General features: G+C 32.5%; 1 protein-coding gene across 1 annotated transcript in view; it reads left to right on the top strand.

Annotated features, from left to right (window-relative positions):
* Positions 1-21,034, top strand: part of LOC145324174 (maestro heat-like repeat-containing protein family member 1) — a 24,553-nt gene extending 3,519 nt beyond the window's left edge. The window contains exons 6-30 of the mRNA XM_080166801.1: positions 992-1,088; positions 1,276-1,358; positions 6,624-6,710; positions 7,438-7,507; positions 8,220-8,296; positions 8,508-8,643; positions 8,984-9,087; positions 9,279-9,387; positions 9,756-9,896; positions 10,410-10,484; positions 10,903-11,031; positions 11,755-11,882; positions 12,362-12,457; positions 12,794-12,882; positions 13,531-13,659; positions 14,538-14,649; positions 15,274-15,318; positions 16,485-16,672; positions 17,333-17,525; positions 18,814-18,918; positions 19,491-19,573; positions 19,841-19,930; positions 20,299-20,368; positions 20,748-20,824; positions 21,031-21,034. Of these exons, the coding sequence (XP_080022927.1) occupies positions 992-1,088; positions 1,276-1,358; positions 6,624-6,710; positions 7,438-7,507; positions 8,220-8,296; positions 8,508-8,643; positions 8,984-9,087; positions 9,279-9,387; positions 9,756-9,896; positions 10,410-10,484; positions 10,903-11,031; positions 11,755-11,882; positions 12,362-12,457; positions 12,794-12,882; positions 13,531-13,659; positions 14,538-14,649; positions 15,274-15,318; positions 16,485-16,672; positions 17,333-17,525; positions 18,814-18,918; positions 19,491-19,573; positions 19,841-19,930; positions 20,299-20,368; positions 20,748-20,824; positions 21,031-21,034 (2,517 nt within the window). The remainder of the gene's footprint in view (positions 1-991; positions 1,089-1,275; positions 1,359-6,623; positions 6,711-7,437; positions 7,508-8,219; positions 8,297-8,507; positions 8,644-8,983; positions 9,088-9,278; positions 9,388-9,755; positions 9,897-10,409; positions 10,485-10,902; positions 11,032-11,754; positions 11,883-12,361; positions 12,458-12,793; positions 12,883-13,530; positions 13,660-14,537; positions 14,650-15,273; positions 15,319-16,484; positions 16,673-17,332; positions 17,526-18,813; positions 18,919-19,490; positions 19,574-19,840; positions 19,931-20,298; positions 20,369-20,747; positions 20,825-21,030) is intronic.
* Positions 21,035-21,123: the final 89 nt, after the last annotated feature.

A 21,123-nucleotide genomic window follows, 5' to 3' on the forward strand; every position in this document is an offset into this window, starting at 1 on the left:
CTCCACTGTAACTATTTCCTTTCATAAATATTGTAATGTTTTAGTTTAAAAATCAATTATGATTATGTAATTTACACTTTTTATATTATCAATTTAGTAGCAAAGCGTTTTCTGAAATTAAGTTTTGAGAGAAAGTAATTTCATAAACATTTGAACAATAAGTAGAGCATCATTTTTACAAGGGGGGAGGGGGTTAATGCAACCATTTCGTAATCAATGATTAAATGGCACTTAGAATTCGAATTTCGATCTGAAATTTTTCATGAGTAATCCTTGGTAGGTCTGTTTTCCCTAAATCGAACAAAAAGTTGGAAAAAGTAACGGCTGGCGGCTCAGCCGTTTAGCCGTTTTTTGGCCTATTTTGAGGGCAAATTCATCAATGCATTAATTACGTAGGAATAAACTTTTTAAAACATATTTTGGTTTAATTCATGTTAAATGATAGCAATAACCATTTTTAAAATTTCTAGTACCTACAGCAACCGGCTAGAACCGTTTGATAAGGTTTTTGAGTGACAAAAAGTATTATGTGGGGATAGGTTTTGTGACTAATTTGCTCTTAAGATAGCCGAAAAATGGCAAAACATCTGAGCTGCCAGCCGTTAACCATTACTTTCCCAACTTTTTGTTCGATTTAGGGAAAATAGACTTACCAAGGATTATTCATGCAAAATTTCAGATCAAAATTCGAATTCTAAGTGCCATTTAATCATTGATTACGAGATGGTTGCATTAACCCCCCCCCCCCCCCCTTACTTCATATTTTTTTACGTTTTTTATGTAAAATTTGCTTTAAAATGTTATTAGAACCTAGTCTTTGAGTAAATAGAGGTTTAATTTGTAAATTTAAACGTGAAACAATGTTTTTTCAAAAACCCAAAAAAACCTTGGGTTTTTTTTCAATGGGTTTTTTAAAAAACCCCGGGTGGTTTTTTTTGGGTGGGTTTTTTGTATGCCCACCCTGAATTTTAAATATAATATTTAATTTCAGCATGATCATTATGACGCTATTCTGGTTGAGATTGGCAGAGATTATATGGACAAAGTTATGGATGTACTGCTGGTACATTTTCAACCTAGTTCTACTGGTAAGTTAAAGTTTGTACTTTTTATACTATTAGGAAATGTGTAAATATCATGGATGCATACTTCTCCATCTGAAAGTTTATGTCTTCAAATTTGCCGCTAGACAAAAATAGCAGTTTTAAAAGTGCTAGATTGTAACATACCATCAAGATAGTTTGAAATTTCCTTAAAATTTTAATATTGCTTCAGGTACACCAGTAAACCCAGCTGTGATAGAAACTCTTGCCAGTTTATCCTACAACCATCCACACCACTGTGTTCCTTTCCTAAAGGTAACTTCCATATTATTATAATTATGACATGTGTCTTCCTTTCCTAAAGATAAGATTCATATTATTATAATTATGACAGGTGTCTTTCTTTCCTAAAGGTATCATCCATATAATTATAATTATGACAAGTGTCCTATTTATTATAAGTTTAACTTACCAGTATCCACTCCATTGTGTTCCTTTCCTAAATGATTATAATTATGACAGGTGTCCCATTTATTATAAGTTTTTTCTAACATTATCCACACCACTGTGTTCCTGTCCTAAAGATAAGATTCATTTTAATGACAGGTGTCCCATTTCTTATAAGCTTATCCACACCACTGTGTTCCTTTCCTAAAAGTAATATTTATATTAATATAATTATGATAGGTGTCTCATTTCTTATAAGTTTATTCTAACATCCACACCACTTTGTTCCTTTCCTAAAGGTAAGATTAATATACTTATAATTATGACAGGTGTCCTATTTATTATATACCATTCACACCACTTTGTTCCTTTCCTAAAGGTAACTTCCATATTATTATAATTATGACATGTGTCTTCCTTTCCTACAGATAAGATTCATATTATTATAATTGTGATAAGTGTCTTCCTTTCCTAAAGGTATCATCCATATAATTATTATTATGACAAGTGTCCTATTTATTATAAGTTTATCTTACCAGTATCCACTCCATTGTGTTCCTTTCCTAAATGATTATAATTATGACAGGTGTCCCATTTATTATAAGTTTTTTCTAACATTATCCACACCACTGTGTTCCTTTCCTAAAGATAAGATTCATTTTAATGACAGGTGTCCCATTTCTTATAAGCTTATCCACACCACTGTGTTCCTTTCCTAAAAGTAATATTTATATTAATGTAATTATGATAGGTGTCTCATTTCTTATAAGTTTATTCTAACATCCACACCACTTTGTTCCTTTCCTAAAGGTAAGATTAATATACTTATAATTATGACAGGTGTCCTATTTATTATATACCATTCACACCACTTTGTTCCTTTCCTAAAGGTAAGATTCATATTATTATAATTATGACAGGTGTCCTATTTCTTATAAAATTACCCCACAAATATCCACATCACTGTGTTCCTTTCCTTTTAGGTAAGATTCATATTATAATAATGACAGGTGTCCCATTTCTTAGGTATAAGTTTATATTACCAATGTGTTCCTTTACTAAAGGCAGTGTTGCGGATCCGCATTGATTGTATGCGGATCCGGATCCTCCAAATTTGGTCAGTCCGGATCCGGGTCCGTATCCATGACAATAAAAATATAATCACCAAATTTTTTTTCAACCAGGGGTATACGAAAAGGGAAGGGGAGATTATATACAATGTGAGAGAGAAGAGTGTGGGAGTGAATCAGCTGGTTACCAGATATTTCAAAAGGGGGGAGGCGGATGTGCCACTTTTTGAAACCAAAACTAAAAGTCAAAGGAACTCAACTCAAAAAAGAGTTACAGGTCTGACATTTTGCATGGCAGTTGCTTTATAGGGGTACAATATGGAACTGTGAAGAAACGGCGGCGCAACCGCCGAAAACCGCCGATAATTGCAAAAAAAATTCGGCGGGAAACGGCGGTTTTCGGCGGTTGCACCGCCGTTTCTTCACAGTTCCATATTGTACCCCTATAAAGCAACTGCCATGCAAAATCTCAGACCTGTAACTCTTTTTTTAGTTGAGTTCCTTTGTTGACTTTTAGTTTTGGTTTCAAAAAGTGGCACATCCGCCTCCCCCCTTTGTAAGTGACTATTTTATATAAATTTAGGTCGATTTTTCCATAAATTTATACCCCAGGATCCGGATTCTTGGACTCAAAAAAATGCGGATCCTTGCGGATCCGGATCCGCAACACTGACTAAAGGTAACATCCATATTTTTATAATTTTGTCCTATTTCTTATAAGGTTATTTACTAAGTGCAGTCAATAATTTTTTTTGGGTGGAAAATGGTTGCAGCTACTTTAAAAAAGGTAGTTAAATAATAATTAGTTTATGAAAAAGTAATTTTATGGTAAAAGGTCCATCTAAATCACATTTGTAGTTCAAAAATTTTCTTAGAGTAAAATTTTCATTTCGAAGACGACATTATTATATTTATAATATACGCAGCATTTATAACAACTTTAAAATCATCATTACGTGACAACCAGTGGACGGATTTTAGATTGGTTAACGGATTTGAATTTATTACGACCAGGACTATTTCTTTGCCACCTTGCCCGACTAAATCGGCCAAGGAATAACCGGCTACGGTATTTTTAAATTTTACTTCTATTTTATGCAATTATTATCATGTCTACAACTTTAAAAACATCGTTACGCGACAACCAGTGGACGGATTTTAGATTGGTCAACGGATTTAAATTTATTACGACCAGGACTATTTTTTTGCTACCTTGGCCGACTAAATCGGCCAAGGAATAACCGGCTAGGGTATTTTTAAACTTTACTTCTATTTTATGCAATTATTATCATGTCTACAACTTTAAAATCACCGTTACGCGACAACCAGTGGACGGATTTTAGATTGGTCAACGGATTTGAATTTATTACGACCAGGACTATTTTTTTGCCACCTTGGCCGACTAAATCGGCCAAGGAATAACCGGCTACGGTATTTTTAAATTTTACTTCTATTTTATGCAATTATTATCATGTCTACAACTTTAAAAACATCGTTACGCGACAACCAGTGGACGGATTTTAGATTGGTCAACGGATTTGAATTTATTACGACCAGGACTATTTTTTTACAACCTTAGACGACTAAATCGGCTGAGGAATAGCCGAATACGATATTTTTAAACTTAACATGAAGAAAATTTGGGCCGATTATGTTAATCTGCCGAATCCGGCCGAAGTCGGCCGATTTCCGGCCGGCCGATAACGAAAACAGCTTGCTAATACTGTTCCAATTTGGTTACACTTTTAAGGGAAGGTTTATAAATGTCTTAGGGTTGGTTTTAGGCTTTGTTCCTGACCTCCATCGGACTCCCCAATAGGATAAGGATCAAACAACTAATATTCTAATATTATAGCTTCTAAAATCCTTATTTCTGAACCGATTTTAAAAAAATAAAGGTCTAGCAGCACAGTTATGGGACCTGGAAAACGATTAAAGCAATCGTTATATGCGTGGATTGAATCATAACAAAGATATTAAAAACCGCATGAAGATTTAGGGTTGGCAGTTATAAAATTTAAAAAAATTTTAGCTCAAGAATATAAACTTTTCAGATAATTGGCAATCAAAATCCTTATTTGTATCATAAAAGGTAATAGCTGCACTATCATTCCAAATGTTATAGCCATTTTAGAGAATATTGACTGCACTTATTATTTACCCTACAACCATTCACTTCACACCACTGTGTTTCTTTCCTAAAGGTAACATACAAATTATTTTAATTACGACAGTTGTCCCATTTATCATAAGTTTATCCTACCAGTATCCACACCATTGTGTTCCTTTCCTAAAGGTAAGATTAATATACTTCTAATTATGACAGGTGTCCTATTTATTATATACCATTCACACCACTTTGTTCCTTTCCTAAAGGTAAGATTCATTTACTAAGTATATTTGCGATAACTTTTAATTAATGAAATCTTCCAATTTTTAACCTGTACAAAACGGCCTGCTTAATTGCTTCAAGATCCATGTCAGATCTATATAGGAAATAAATGTCTATAAACGAGCTCAAGTTTTCCAAGGAATATTCGTTGAAAACTCATAGTGCTCCAATAATCCATAATAAACTCTCATTGCCCAGAACGATAAGACCCATTATTTTACTTTATTAAAAATAAATTCATTTTTTTCATTTCATGTTGCTATTTACATTATAATGAAGTATTTAATTTCTAATCATAAAAAAGAAAATTTAAATTTATGATATAGTAAATTTAAGAAAACTCTGTTTTAAAAGAATTCGATTATGGCGACACTTTGTGTGTTCAAATATTGAACTAAAATTGTAATCATATAATAAACCCTTTGGTGATGGTAATGTAAAGAAAAAAATATAATATAAAAGATCTTTTTAAGATCATTTAAATTATTAAATATTTACTTCCGTTTAGATATTAATGCCAGGTGAGGAAAATAGATTTATTGAGAAATATATATGCATATAGAAAACTAGCTAATAGGGAGATAGTTATATCGAGCCAACTCTAGTATTATTATAGTTATGACAGGTGTCTTATAAGATTATCCTCACCAATGTGTATGTTTCCTAAGGTGAGCCAACTAATGAGAGAAGATGTTTATTGAACGAGTACAACATGGAAATTTTACAGCCAATAGGCAATATCCTATCCTCCATAATTTTTGTATTTAAAGCAAGAATATATTTTCATATAAGAGATTGTAACTTACCCAGGCAGGCAATAGACTGTTTAATACACTAGTCTCAAAAGTTTTAATACCCTTTTCTTTTCATTGTGTTAACAACTGTGGGACCTTTTACTGGTTGGTGCATTACTTTAAGAGTCCAAACGTTTCAACCACTGTTTATAATCTACAGAAGGGGTAATTTTGTGTATCATCATTGGTGATACACATTAATTTATTGACCATTGTCTTATCCCTTTAGATCTGTAACTTACCTTACTTATTTACTAAGTATATTTGCGATTACTTTTATTTAATGAAATCTTCCAATTTTTAACATGTACAAAACGGCCTGCTTAATTGCTTCAAGATCCATGTCAGATCTATATAGGAAATAAATGTCTATAAACGAGCTCAAGTTTTCCAAGGAATATATGATTAAAACTCATAGTGCTCCAATAATCCATAATAAACTCTCATTGCCCAGAACGATAAGACCCATTATTTTACTTTATTAAAAATAAATTCATTTTTTTCATTTCAAGTTGCTATTTACCTTATATTGATGTATTTAATTTCTAATCATAAAAAAGAAAATTTAAATTTATAATATGATAAATTTAAGAAAACTATGTTTTAAAAGAATTCGATTGTGGCGACATTTTGTGTGTTCAAATATTAAACTAAAATTGTAATCATCATCATTAACCCTTTGGTGATGGTAATGTAAAGAAAAAAATACAATTTAAAAAAATCTTTTAAAAATCATTTAAATTATTAAATATTTACTTTCTTTTAGATAGTAATGCCGGGTGAGGAAAATAGATTTATTGAGAAATAGATATGCATATAGAAAACTAGCCAATAGGGAGATAATTATATCGAGCCAACTCTAGTTTCTTTATATAAGGCTATCCTATCAACTTTGGCGCACACAATGAAGAGCACCAAGCAAGCAGATGTCGTGACAAAGTCTGTCATTTGTAAAGCTATTTGCAGGAAAACATTATGATATTTCATTCTTACTTCAAATAAGAGTGGATGATTTAAAGATTTCCTTTTTTATATACTGAAGGTTGCGCCCCTAGAATTTAGGAACTCTGAATTTGAAGGGTAGAAAACTGCAGAAAAAGAGTCTGAACTATTCTAAGGATTAAATTCTGAACTCAAAGGGTTCAGTCATTATCAAGATCTTAATCTAGAGATAAAAAAACTTACTAATTTCTATTATAGGATTAATTTATTAGAATGTTGCTACTATAAGGGGAAAAAAGGGATGATGGGCCACGTTTTCAAGTTATGGGGGATTTGAAGGAAAATTGCCTAAAGTAGAGGAGCAACAATTCCAACCTTTCGAAACATAACCTTAAAATTTCCTGCTTTTGACCTACAAAAGTACAGAGATTTTGATTTTTTTTTACTTTATTAATCAACTTCGTACATAATTGAAATATATTAAATAAAAAAAAGTGACTAGGTATTAAAAAAGTTCATTCCTTATTGTAGTTGCAAAGAGATACTTTTTATGAGGCTTTGCTTGAAAGTTTCTTTGAGTTAGTTTTGTTTTTATTCAACTCATCTTTGTAATTTCTGTAAGCTTTATTTTTAAGTTTTACTTTCTACTGAATGTACTAGGTAATAACTTATTTTTAAGATAACTACTTTAATTCTGTACCTAGCATATTTTATATTCTTAAATTCAAATATCATAATTAAACATTAAAAGGTTCTGTGATGCAATTTTGGATTATATTTCCAACATTGGTGAAATGCCCGATCCTTCAGTTACTGTTGGTAAGTCATTTGTTAATATTGAAGCTACTCTATCATTTATTTTGTCTGTCGCACCCTCGTCAGTCAGCCTGTAACGCTATGGGCTGCTATTACTCATCTGCATTCTAGCTTACTCTTATTTGTTTGTCCAATTTTCATTCAAGATTTTTTTTGTGCTTGCTGCTTATGGATGTTGTCATCCTTGTACAAATTATTAACATTCGTCATTTTCCCGACTTTGTAGATTCAATTAAATATGATTTATATTTACGTTTATTTTCTACCTACCTATTTTGAACAGTTATATTTGTAAAATAGGTTAAAGCCTATATTCATATCGTCATAAGTGTTCATTTTTAGGATTTTGATAAAGCTCCCTGGGAGGGGGGGGGGGTGCAATGGCCTGTTTGTTACACAATTCCCCAAAGTTTTTATAACAAGTTTTCTTATTCGTTAGCTTAAAAACTTTGGGGACTTTGCTGAGTTTTGATTTGGTTGGGTCATTAAGTTAAGTGTTCAAGCTTTTGAACCACTAATTGTAATTTTCAGCAGGGGTAATTTTGTGTATCATCATTGTAGATATACATAAATTCCTCGGGCATTTTCTTATCCCTGTAGATCCCTGGAAGGCTCACGTGTGAAATTATGAACTTGATACTTGTTTTTATTGCTTGAATCTTTCCGTTATTTCAAAGTTTTAGATTTATTTTGCATCCTAAATGTTTTACTTTAGGTCATTTCCATATGGAGGGCGATGCAATATTTGATATTCTCTACATTAACTGGCTTCCTTCCACTAAAGAATCTACGGTAAGTTATTATTTGGTCGACCATACAATTTTAATTTTAGATCCAAAAAGAATTTTTTTTTGGGGGGGGGGAGGGGAGGGGAGCTATTTTTCCAGGGTCGAATTCTGTGAGGAGGGTGCTTTGACTTATAAGAAGCTTTTCTGTAAAGGATACTTTGCTACATAGAGAAAGATAGATAGGCATTCTGTTACTCATATAATTATATATTTAGGTGAAATTTCAAGTCCTTGAGTGCCTAGCCGCCTGTACGCCCTTCCTGTCCAAAGACTATGTCCTGGAGAAAGGACCTGCTTCTATTTCAGCTTTGATCACGTTGTACAAGAAACTTGGACCTTCTGCTAATAGAGGTTGACATTATTTTAAGGGGGGGGGGGGGTGGAGGAGTACTGACACATTGTGATAGCATTAATAGCCTATGGAGATAAGGATACACCACGTGATCTTATTTTGGTGTATATCTGAACAAAATCTGGCCTAATCATTTAATTTTGCATCATTTTATGAACAAACGCCCTTCAGATAACCAACCATTTGGTTGCACGACCTTTATTTGGAAATCTTAAATGTGCTTGCTATTGGCTTGTATCTGTATTGGTCCAAGGCATTCCCTCCTTCTCAAACAAGACGGGATGTTGTGTCTAGATTTCAACCTAATTCAGGAAATTACTATAACCATGTGTTATTTAGAGGTAACTGGATGCGTGTGTCAATTGATAGAGGTGATAACCAAAGTATCCCCAATTGGATTGGACAATGTTCTGGATCAAGTTCTGAACGCAATGTTTATTCAGGTACAGCTTTAGTTTTCAAATAGATTCAGGTAGAGAGGGAATATTGTGCTGTAAAATGGTCTCCTATTTGTTAGTTTTAAAACTTTGTGTTCTTTATCTATTATCTAATATCTGATTGCCATAATGTTTTATTTTCTATCCTAACTATCTTACACGAAAAATTAAAAAAGATTATAACAACAAACGTTTAGGTTTGTATCCTGCCAGATTACACCAAATCTAACACAGTAAAGAACCATTTTGAGGCTATCAGATGTTTTGACCTGTTGATGAAATTCTATCCAGAAAAAGTAGTTTCAGGTATTGTTCAGTAGTTTTTTTTAGTAACAACCATCAGCATTATTCATGAGTAGCGCAGCAATTCAATACCTAATAAGTTAATGCCTAAGGAATGGAATCTCAAAGTATCTTTTCTCTTTGGTGTAAAAATGCTGTAAACGATCCTCACTTATATATTTTAATTTGGTGCTTTGTTTACAATTTCAAATTTGTTAGTGAATAACTTACGGAAGGGGAAGGGTGATTTTTCTATTTTTGATATATTTTTAAAACCATCTAGTGCCCTGTAAAAAAAGCTTCAATGTATAGGCTTTCAGATTATAAAGAATAGATAGACAGACAGACATCCTATTATCTAAGGTTTTAATTATTTTTGTTTTTTTTTCAAGGGTTGATACAAAAGTATGAGAATCCTGATGAGCGCCACAAGATAGGAGCACTAACCATCATGAAGCATTTACTCAACCTTCCAACAAAAACCTTGAACTATAGACTGGAAGAAATCACGAAAACTATTCATAATAATCTAGGTTAGAACATAATATTGTCTTTTTGAAGAGATTGGCTTCTCAAGGATTATGATCTATATGACCAAGTTATTGAGGTCTAATATTTTTTCATCCTTAGGTATAACAAAAACATTGAACTAAAGACTGGAAGAAATTACAAAAACTATTCATAACAATATAGGTAATTAGGTTATTTAGGGTTAGAAAATGGCCACTGAAGGGGCTAGATTTTTTTATTTATAAAAAGACCCCCAACCATTTACGAGGGGGCATTTTAGGAGGCTTCGCGCGCCATTTTACCCCCCCCCCCAAAAAAAAAAAAAACTAATTACCCCCCCCCCCCCCAATAAAAAATCGGAAAATCCGCAATCGATGGATTAATCTGCTTTTTTGGAGGATTTTTGTAAAAATACGAATCCGAACAAAAATTCGCGGATTGATATGCATAGTTCTTTTGCCCTTTTGTCTAAATTGTTGAGCTTTATCTTTACAGGTGTAGTCGTCCTTGTTTGATATTGATTATTTAATTTCTAGATGAGACGGCTCCCAGTGTTAGAAAACTAATGGCTCAGATAATTCTAAACCTTGGCCATCACGGATGTATTACAGGTGCTCTTTTTTTTATTTTGCCAGGGATAATAAGAAATAAGACAATGGACGATAAATTGATTAATATCTCAAATGATAACAAACATAAAAACCTTCCTGTGGAATAATGTTTTGGTTGAAAAGTTTGGACACTGCTAGTTCAAAACCAACCAATCAATATTCAATAAAAGTACCCAAAGTTTTTAAGATAAAGTGGTTACAAATTTTGGGTTAAAAATTTACAGTCCATTTTCCCCTCCCTCTATGAATTTTTCAAAAAAAAATACTAATAAATCTTGCTTTATGTTTGAGGTTTGCATGTCTTACACAAAAGGACAGTAATCTTTATTTAATTTTAAAAAGGCACCAGTTTTCATGAAAACTATTCTTGTTGTATCATTTATAGGTATTAATTTTTATTTATTTATTTTTCATTTAGGAGAAACAGGTAAAGATTTCCTGGATTTCTTGCTGAAACTATGTGCGGATGACCGCAAGGTTACGGATAATGACCCGGAACCTCTGACGATCACGGGAGACAATGTCCTCCAGTTGTTGACGAACTCAGGTAAGGCTACTTTATGAGTTTGATTTACTCTATTATACTTATATTTTTTGCTAGCTGCTGCGCTCCTAAAACCTCTAGGGGCAATTGAGGTGATGGGGATTGGAAACTGTTTCAACCCCCATTTTTAATTTTAGTTTCAAAACAAAAAGTAAAATAACTTTTAAAGGATAATTTTTAATTAGTCATTTTTATTTAAAGGGTTATGTAACTATCCCCCCCCCCCCCCCCAACCCCCCCCCGCCAAAAAAAATAGTTGTAAACCATCTTAGACCTATGAAAAGTTACTTTGGAAAGAGGAGCGTTTGGTTAACGAAATTCTTCTGTACAGACAGAAATACAAGACATATCCTGTTACTTTTATATAAGGATGACAAAATACAGGGAGTTAGTGGACATCAGACTGTAAATTATACTGCTACCCAAAGTTTTATGACTATTTAATCGTATTCGTTGGCTCAAACACTTTGGGTACTACTATTGAATATTGGTTAGTTATGCATCAGAAGTTTCCATACTTTTCAATCAATAATTCTAATATACAGCAGAGAAATTTTATTTTTATCATTTGATTTCAATTGATCATTCATTGTTAAATCCCTAAGATAGATTTGTATTTTGCTTTGACACATGAGATTTGTCATAAAGAAAAAATTCGTCAGAATTGGCATATAAAATCCTCGTGTTTTATTTAGTCTACATTGTGTTTATCTAAATCTATTATAGTGAGTGGGGTTGATAGTGTCCTGTGGCCATATTTGCTTGAATTCCTGCTGCAAGAAGAGTTTACCCTGGCCGTGCCAGCTCTATGCAAATCACTCCTTGTTATTGCCAACAGAAAACGTATTGCAGAGGTAAGGTTTGCACACTATCAAATGCTTTCTTTAAGTCTAAAACGCGTAAATTCAAACATTTTGTTAAGTGTCTCAATGAGTTAATATATTTGGTAAGGTTACTAATTTGGGAGAAATGCATTTAAAAGTAGAAGGCAGGGGAAAAGGGGTTGTTTATTACACTAGTTTTATGATACTTATTCGTTAGCTTAACAAGTTTGGGAACTTCTATTAAATTTTGATTGGTTAGTTCATTAAGTGTCCAAACGCTTCAACCACTAATTGTAATCTACAGAAGGGGTATATACATCAATATAATATTTGCCATTGTCTTATTCCTTTAGATCCCTAATTTCTTCATCAAGTATATTTTTGAGTAAAATCTTTAAGCTAAAGCTAGGTGGTACAAGTAAAATGTTGTTTCTCTAGTACAATACTGTTTATAAATCAATGTGCTATGATATTATCAATTCAATTGTCCTAAGTTATTTTTTTTGCAGGATAGTGAATACATAGTTCAGTTTACAAATCTGCAATATTGTTCCAGCCCAGTTGCGCTACTCACCAGGCTTATTGTTCTTGCTTCTAATCCTTTGGTAAGATTTTTCATTCCATTTTTATGTTAAAGTAAAACTCCATCTATAAAGGTTTTTTTTTTTTGGTATGTCTGTTTTTCTGTAATGCATGTTTTCTATAATTAGGATTTTTCATGCCTAGGTAATTTTTATCTGTATTTGTATTCTTCCTTTAAATTTGAAACCCTAAAAAATGAAAAAAAACATATTTTAATGTATAAGCCATCACATCGCTATAAATAATAATCGTATGCGATCCTATTTGAATGCTATACAGCTATAATAAGATTTTAACGAAACAATCGACCGATTTTTCATATCCTGCAAGCTTTTTCTTTTAGAACCCTTATTTTTTAGGTAAACAATCGTGGTGTTCATATATTCAAGTTCTTGAAAGCCTTTTCTGTCAACATCAACTCTTGTGTCAGAGAACTATGGGAAAGCAGGTAGATACAAAAAAATAAAATTGTTTATTTAATATTTTTCAACTTTTTGTCAATAAAGTTAGCAGTTAGGCGTCTGCGACCAAATTTTTAATCGAGGTGTTGGGCAGGTTCTAGGTTATTTTAGGAGTGGGGTGGGTGGAAGCGTAATCCTCTTCTAAGATATCATATCAAAATAAGAAAATTCAACCACCTTCATGGGAAGTAACTCAAGGAGGCGTTGGGCGAAGCCATTAGTATATAAAATTGTAACCCTACTCTTCCCTTTTTTCTCACTCTAAAAAATGTACAAATTATCATATTACAGCTTTTAAGCAGGTAGATACAAAGTTGTTCTTATGATTTCTAAAATATTAAGATTTTTACCTTCTATATCAATGAAGTCTATCGGTATATCTGCAATGCAGCTTTTAATTAGGTTCTCCTTTATGTATACACAAATTATCTACATCCATTGTTTAAACTTAATAGTTAAACTCCCTCTTCCTCTTATAGAAAACTTCAGATTATTATTTCATATTATTTAGGTTCCCCCTACTGTTGCATTACTTAGACCAACACCCGATATCTGTAGAGTATTATCAATGGCACAACTGGTTGCTACAGCTCCTAGCAGACACTTTGACAGCTATACATAGTTCTATGATTTAGGTTTCCCCTACTGTTGCACTACCTGGACCAACACCCGACATCTGTAGAGTATTATCAATGGCACAACTGGTTGCTACAGCTCCTAGCAGACACTTTGACAGCTATTGGAGAGGATGAATGGAGACGAAGGTTTGTTCTTTTTTGAGTGCATGTACCCTTTATTTTAACCATATTTTTTTTCTGGGGATAAGCAGGGGTGTATATTCTGCATGGGATCCCCGGCTAAGGGGGGGGGAAAAAAAATAAAAAATAAGTGGTTGGAGGGAAAAAAAATATAAAAATTAAGAAAACTGAAAACATTTTTTCCATTTCCCCCCCCTCTTTGGAGAAAAAAACTAAAAAAATGTGTGGTATGAGGGATAAAATAAATAAAATATAGAGTTCTTTAAATATTTTTTCATTTTCCCCCTACTTGAAGAGAAAAAACAAGGGGGGAAAAAAAATAAAAAAATTTGTAGCCGGGGAAAAAAAATAAATCTTATGCAGAATATACACCCCTGGGGATAAGACAATTGACGGTATATGAAAAACATCCAAATGAGGATTACCCATTATTGGTTGAATAGTTAATACAATATTAGTTTTAAACCAACCAATTAAAGTTTTATAAAAGAACGTTGTTGTTGCTGTAACTTGAATTTTTCATATTACTTAGATAAAAATGGTATATTTTTTACCATCAAATGCTGTACTAAAGTCAAATTAACAATGATAAAACAATTTACAAACATGATTTCATTGTTTTTAAAGATACTCTTTCTATAATACAAATTAGAACGATGTCTGTCTGTCTGTTGGTTTGTAGCGAAGGATCTCGCTAACCGCTGAACCGATCGGGTTCTCCTTTTTCTTTTTAAAATTAAAATTAAAAAAGTGGGGTCGACTAAACCGCCCCCCCCCCCAACAAAAAAAATTACCCCTCCTCAAAAAAAAAATTTTCTTTTAAATCTAAAATACGAAAAAATAGTTTGATCAAACCTCTTGGGGCAAATTATTATTGTCTCTAGGCTTGTGTTGAGCCTAGTAGATCAGCTGAGAATGTATCCAAACGATTCTGTGGAGAAGAAATTTGCTGTTCAGTGTGTTGGAGTGGTTCTGGATCAAATCAACATGGACCAGGTAGCAAAATTGTTCCTTTATAACTGCAATAAATAAAATGTTTGTCTGTACATCTATAAGATGTTGGTGCTTTCTCTCTAAGTGCCGGTCGAGGACTGTCCCCTCTCTCCCTTTTTAAAAATAAATTGAAAAAAGATTGAGTGATATTTTTTAAAACTATGCCTAACCCTTTATGGGGGGGTGGGGGGGTTACCTTAGGGAAATACCCAATCTAACCTAACCTAACCAAAAGTTATGATAAACAAACGATAGACTATATCCTCGCCTCTTTTAAATTTTTCTAAAAAATAAGGGAGAAGAGTTCAGTGCTCGAAAGGCACTTTGTGGTATAACGCAAATATTGCTGGAACAGCAAACTGTCTTTCTTGGAAGGTTTATTCATTCTATATAACATCAAAAAATTGGTATAGCATTGTCCATCCTCATATTGAAAGGTTAACCTACTTTTTAACTAATATACGAAAGTACAATAATTATGGAATGAATTTTAAAAAAATTTCAACTTGTATTATTCAATTTTTCACTTATTTGTTATAACGCTTTATTCGCTTCTTTTGGCTTAAGGCTTAACACACAAAATATTTGCTCTTCTAAAGCATTTAAATCGTTTTTTTATTGCAATAGTGTTCTTCTGAACTCGGCGTGGACGTTGAAAAGTTAGTACATGAGGTATGCTAAGAGTATATATTTATGCCAGGGAGATGAAACTTGAACAAATACCACAAAATAATGTGAATGGGGAGGGGGGGGGGGGGGACTCTCTTGACAAAGAAGTTAATAAATTCACCATACACCTTTATTTTATCATGTTTCACCTTCCTTTATCCCTAAGTTGTGTTAGATTTATCCTTTGGCTATGTCACCCTTTATTATTACTATTAGTGTATTTTAGAAATAATCTTTTTTATCACCATTAGAATTGAATGAAAGTAAGGGGGGGGGGGGGGGAGGAGTTATCACTTATATGAAATGTAATTTTAGTATAAAATTCTGCACTCGACATACGGGCTTGTTTTTATTGTTTTCAATCCAATTCATTTTTTAAAAAGTTTTGATTTAAAAAATCAGCTTAATATATTTAATTTCAAGCTCAGAAGTTAAGACTTAAGTGTATGAAGGGTGGTTTACTTTTTCCTGTGAGGAAAGGCCCAAAATTAAATTTTCAAGGTAGATCCAATCAGATAAGAGATTTTAGAAAAAGAATTGGATTGATATGATAACTATAAAAGCAAGCCCTTACTTCCAGTGCTATATTTTGTACTAAAATTTAATTTCCTTTAAGTGTAAACCCCCCCCCCCCCCCCCCCACCCACCTGTTAATGTGTAACAGAAGACTGACACAAATTTTATTTTGTCATGTTGACCCTTTTCAGTTTTTCTGTGCCTTTAATAAATATATTATTAATATTCATGATACACTAATTTACTATATCTAGATTTGCACTCTTTTCAAATTTTAATTTAGTGAACATCATTACATATTGTCTTTCAAAAGATCTTATGAAAAAGATACTCTTAGTGTGTTCATTTATTTAATTTTAAAATATCTGTAAATAAATTATTGTATATTTTTTCTTAGGGATAAATTGATGTACATCCCCAATAATGATGCACAAAATAAACCCTACTGTAGATTACAATTAGTGGTTAAATGTTATGACACTCAAATTGATGAACCAACCAATCAAAATAAAAAATGAAAGTCCTCAATGTTGTTAAGCCAACGAATAAAAAAACATTATTATTAAAACTTGGGGACTACTGTAATAAACAACCTAATGTCCCTCTCCCTCTCTGTTTTTTTGCAGTTTCATTAAACTGTGCAAAATATTTAGCTGATATCTGACAACCTGTCTGCCATCTTCCTGACGGCCACAGATTCCAGCAATATGGAGGAAGCCTGTGCCAAGGCCTACGGTCTGGCGGCTAAGAAGCACCTGAACCTGGTCATGTCCAAGCTCGAGACTTTGCACAAGGGCCAGGTTAAAAAGAAATCCTCCTCATTCTTTGGTATATTTCACAGGTTGGTTGTTTATTACTTTGCTGGAATTTGCCTCTGAGAATTTGAGGATTTTTACATTGTTGGGGAGTGGGTTGAAAGATAAGATCACTTTTTTCCATTATTAAAATTAATGGCTGTGCCTTTAGCATCTAAGGGCTGCACAATAGAAATAAATTAGCCACAGACCCCCCTAATTTCTAAATCAGGCTTCTATGACAAGAATAAGTTAGTCATTTTCAAGATCTTTAAAAAAATGTTAACTACTTTATGATATACATTAAACACATTGCTTTGTTTCATATAACATAAGTAACAACCATAAACACATTTCACATGCTTCCAATTAAGATGGGATGGGCATTTTCATGGTTTTGGTATATATAGATTTTTTAGGTTATCCTGTCCTAACTTGGGTAATACTTACATTAGATCATGACATGAATTGTTTTAAGATCTTTGTGAAACACTCAATGAAACATTAGACAGAGATAAATAGATCGACATGTTGGCTTCCTTTATTATGAAGATTATCTTTGTACTCTGACTTTGTATTCTTTGATGATGTCCAGGTTCACAAAAACATGGACATTATTGATAATTCGTGTTATATTATCCTGACTTTAAAATTAATTTTTCAGGAAAATTTACTGCTACTTTAGTATATAAGATTTAATTTTACAGAACCTCAGATGAAACATATGAGAAGAAGCTGACCTGCATCCTGTACTGTGTTGGCGAGGCAGCTCAAAACGCCGAGGCCTCGGAGCTGGAGAAATATGCTGACAAAATCGTGGTCGAGTTTCTGGGACCATCCATAGCCAGCTGCCAGGGGTCGGAGGTTATTCAGGCAGCTGTGCTTACAAGTATTTCTCAGGTAGATAATTTTTTTCCTTTTTTGGTCGTCATTTTTATATTTTCCTTCTCTCCCTCCTTCTACTTTTTGTTTTGCGGTTTTGTCTCCCAATTTAATAGCGAAGCTACTCTATAATACACGTCGTCTGTCTTTCCGTCCGTCAATAACTCTCTTGGACAATATCATTTTTTTGGTTGCTTTCTAAATTAAACTGCTTTTTTGTGAAGACACCCATATACCCCTTAAAAAGAGAATCCAGTAGACAATTTACTAGGCTAGTCAATTAGTCGGTCAAATGATACAAGAGACATTAACATTTATATTAATAAGTAAAGGTTTTGTTTATTTTGATTTTTCATTTTCTTTATATATTAATCGTCTCTTTTTTTTCTTTTCCTTCAATCTTTTTGATCACTGAACATCTGCTCTAAAGGGGACTATGTACGAACGACACCAAGTGATTCTAGGCACCTTCCAGAATTGATCCATATTATTTTTTAGTGAATATACTAGGTTTATATTTAATATCTGGTTTATCGACTAAAAATTAGGTTTAACCATAGTTTATATGGAAATTTTTTTTTAAATGTTAAGCAATATTTGGTGCAATGTCATCAACTGTTTTGTTGAGGTCAAACTGTTGTTTTAAAAGCTTCGATACAAAAGTATACCTATTATTTCTATAAAAAATTTAAAAAAAGGATTGGTAGGTAACAAGTTGTAATATTGCAATTTAGAGCATTTGTTATTTAATTTTTTCGTTGGAACTCAACAAAGCATTTTATGATAATGCACCAAAAAATGCTTTACATTTCATAGTTTTTTTCATATAAAACCATAGTGAACCTAACTTTTTAAACGATTATTTAAATATTAAACATAAACCTAGTATATTCACTTAATAAAATACTATGGATCAATGCTGGAAGGGGCTTAGAATCACTCGGCATCGTTGTTTAAAGCCCCCTTTCACATTGTCCATTTGTCCATCCATGATTTTTTGTATTATACTACTTATGGACATTGAAGAAAGAGAGGAGACAAAGGGCTGTTTATTATACTAGTCCTAGAAGTTTAATAATAACGTTTTCTTATTCGTTGACTGAACAACTTTGGGGTCTTTTATTGAATTTTTATTAGTTGATGCATTAAGTTGAATGTTCGAACGTTTCAATCTTTTATTTTGATATAATGGAGGAGTAATTTTGTGTATCATTATTGCGGATGTACATCAATATATCGGCCATTGTCTTATCCCTTTAGCTATGTTGTTGCCATCCTTGTTACTCATCCTTTTGTATGATTTCAGGTTGCAATATCATTAAAGAAAGTGTTGGAAGAGAATTCGAAGTTTCTAATGCCCCAACATGATAGCTTGGTCAATGCTATCATCACAGTATTACAAGATAATCAGGTTGGTCTACTTACATACATAGGTATTTTCTTTGATTTGGGGGACTCGGGAGTTACCCTCCTCCAAAATCAGAAAAAAAACTTCCTATGACCTATTAGAAGCTTTACTTTAAAGCAGAGTCATATATATTTAAGAGTTAGCGAGATATACTTTTGTACAAAACTAGGGATGGCAATCAGTCAAATTTTTGGACCGGATTTGGATTCGGATTCTTACAAGAATCCGTCCAAAAAAATGGCGAATTCCGGATTATTATTTTTGGCGCATTCCGGATTCTAGCAATATTTCAAAAGGCTTTTAAAAAAGATTTAGTGCTTAAAATTAATGTTCTTGGTGTTCTCTATAATTCACTTCCGAGAATCGAACCAGATTTTATATTTAATAATGATAATCTTTGCCTTCAAAAAGGGGGAGTTAAAAACGGATTCCTGATTCGGATTACAAAATTGACCAAAAATTGGGCGGATTCGGATACGGATAGCCAACCCTAGTACATTGTACAAACACAGATTGACATTCTGTCACTTCTATCTATATAAGAATGGTTTTGTATTTATATTTTTTTTGTTAAGGTCTCCCTGAAGTCAAAGCAGTTGGCCTTACTGGCCTTGACGAATATTATACAGTTGCCTCCAGTTATTTCTCAATCAACCAGGTAAATATAATGTTTTGTGTATAAACTTAATTCTTGGAATCGTCCATTGGTCCGTCATTTAGACCGGGCTGCTTATTATACTAGTCCCAAATTTTTTAATAACTTTTGATTTCTTATTCGTTGGATTTGAGGACTTTTAGTGAATTTTTATTGGTTTGTTCAAGTTCCCTAGGTTGATTGGCCAAACGTTTCACCACTAATTGTAATCTATAGGAGGATTTACTGTTCATCAATTTATCGGCTATTGCCTTACTTCTTATTTTTTAGGTGTATAATGTTGAAAGCCAGCTTTAATACACTGTTCAACAGTTTTCTTGAAGCTGACTCTCTTAAACATGAAGATTATACCATGGCCAGGTAAGATTCATTTCACAAACTTTAATATAATATAATAGATGTATTACCATAGATCGATGTTCAATCAGAAACAATAAATAATCCTTCCAAATAATATTAAAAGTTTGAAATTAAATCATTAATCGATGTCTTTTTATTTATATGTATAAAATGGAAGAATAACTGCCCTTTCGTTCCGAAATGTGTACTTTTTCTAACTATTAATGAGGTCGGATTGTTCCTACGCTGTGGTACTATTGGTCGAATTAGATGATCATCTAGGTGATGCTATACATTATTTTCAGTATGACTTGAGAATCGGTACTAACCCAGCGGATATTAATCTGTATCGAAGCAATACTGGAAAATAATTCTTTTTTTTATTTCAGAGAATTGGATAACAAGCTGACAAGTATTGGTGATAGTCTGCACATTCTAATCAAGGAACTTCTTAGACAGGCGAGTCATCATGTTCAGCTTAGTCTATATTTACTAGTCAGGGATCTTAAGGGATAAGACATTGGATGATAAATTGATACACATTACATCCCTTTACATCCAATTACCCTTTTTGTAAATTAAAAGTATTTGTTGAAAAGTTTGGACACTACTAGTTTAAAGGTAAAATTCATGGAATTTTTTATTAAATATTGATAAGGTGTTAAAATAAGCAATGTTCAAACGTTTTCATTAATAATTTTAATGTGCAGAAGGGGTAATTTTGTTTATCATCATCAACAGAGATTTAAATCAATATATTGTCTATTGTCTTACATTTTGAGAATCCATATCTACCTTAGTGTATTTGTGAATGTATTTAATATACTATAAAATTCAGGATATGGAACAGTCAACAATTGACGAAATATTTACAATGCTGGAGACATGGCTTAGATTAGACCATTCACTTTCAAGGCACGTTCATAAAAAAAAAATACTTTTTAAAAGTTCAATTATGTAGATCACGTAACCCCAATCGGAATATATATTAAAGTTTTCTTTTCGACTGTGAATATTTTTATTATGAATAAATTAACATCAAGCAACGTTCTAAAATGAAAAAAAAAATGAAAAAAATATCTTTAAAATATTATGAATTTGTGTCAATTTATATGTTTAAGGTAGGGTAATAATGGATTAATAATACCTTTCTAGGATGTTTCTACATGTAAAAAAAAATTGTCATAAAAAATCGCCCAAAATGTATTTTGTAA

The sequence above is a fragment of the Acartia tonsa genome, chromosome 7 (genome assembly GCF_053477335.1).
Source record: "Acartia tonsa isolate MP-2025a chromosome 7, ASM5347733v1, whole genome shotgun sequence".
NCBI classification, from domain to species: Eukaryota; Metazoa; Arthropoda; class Copepoda; order Calanoida; family Acartiidae; genus Acartia; species Acartia tonsa.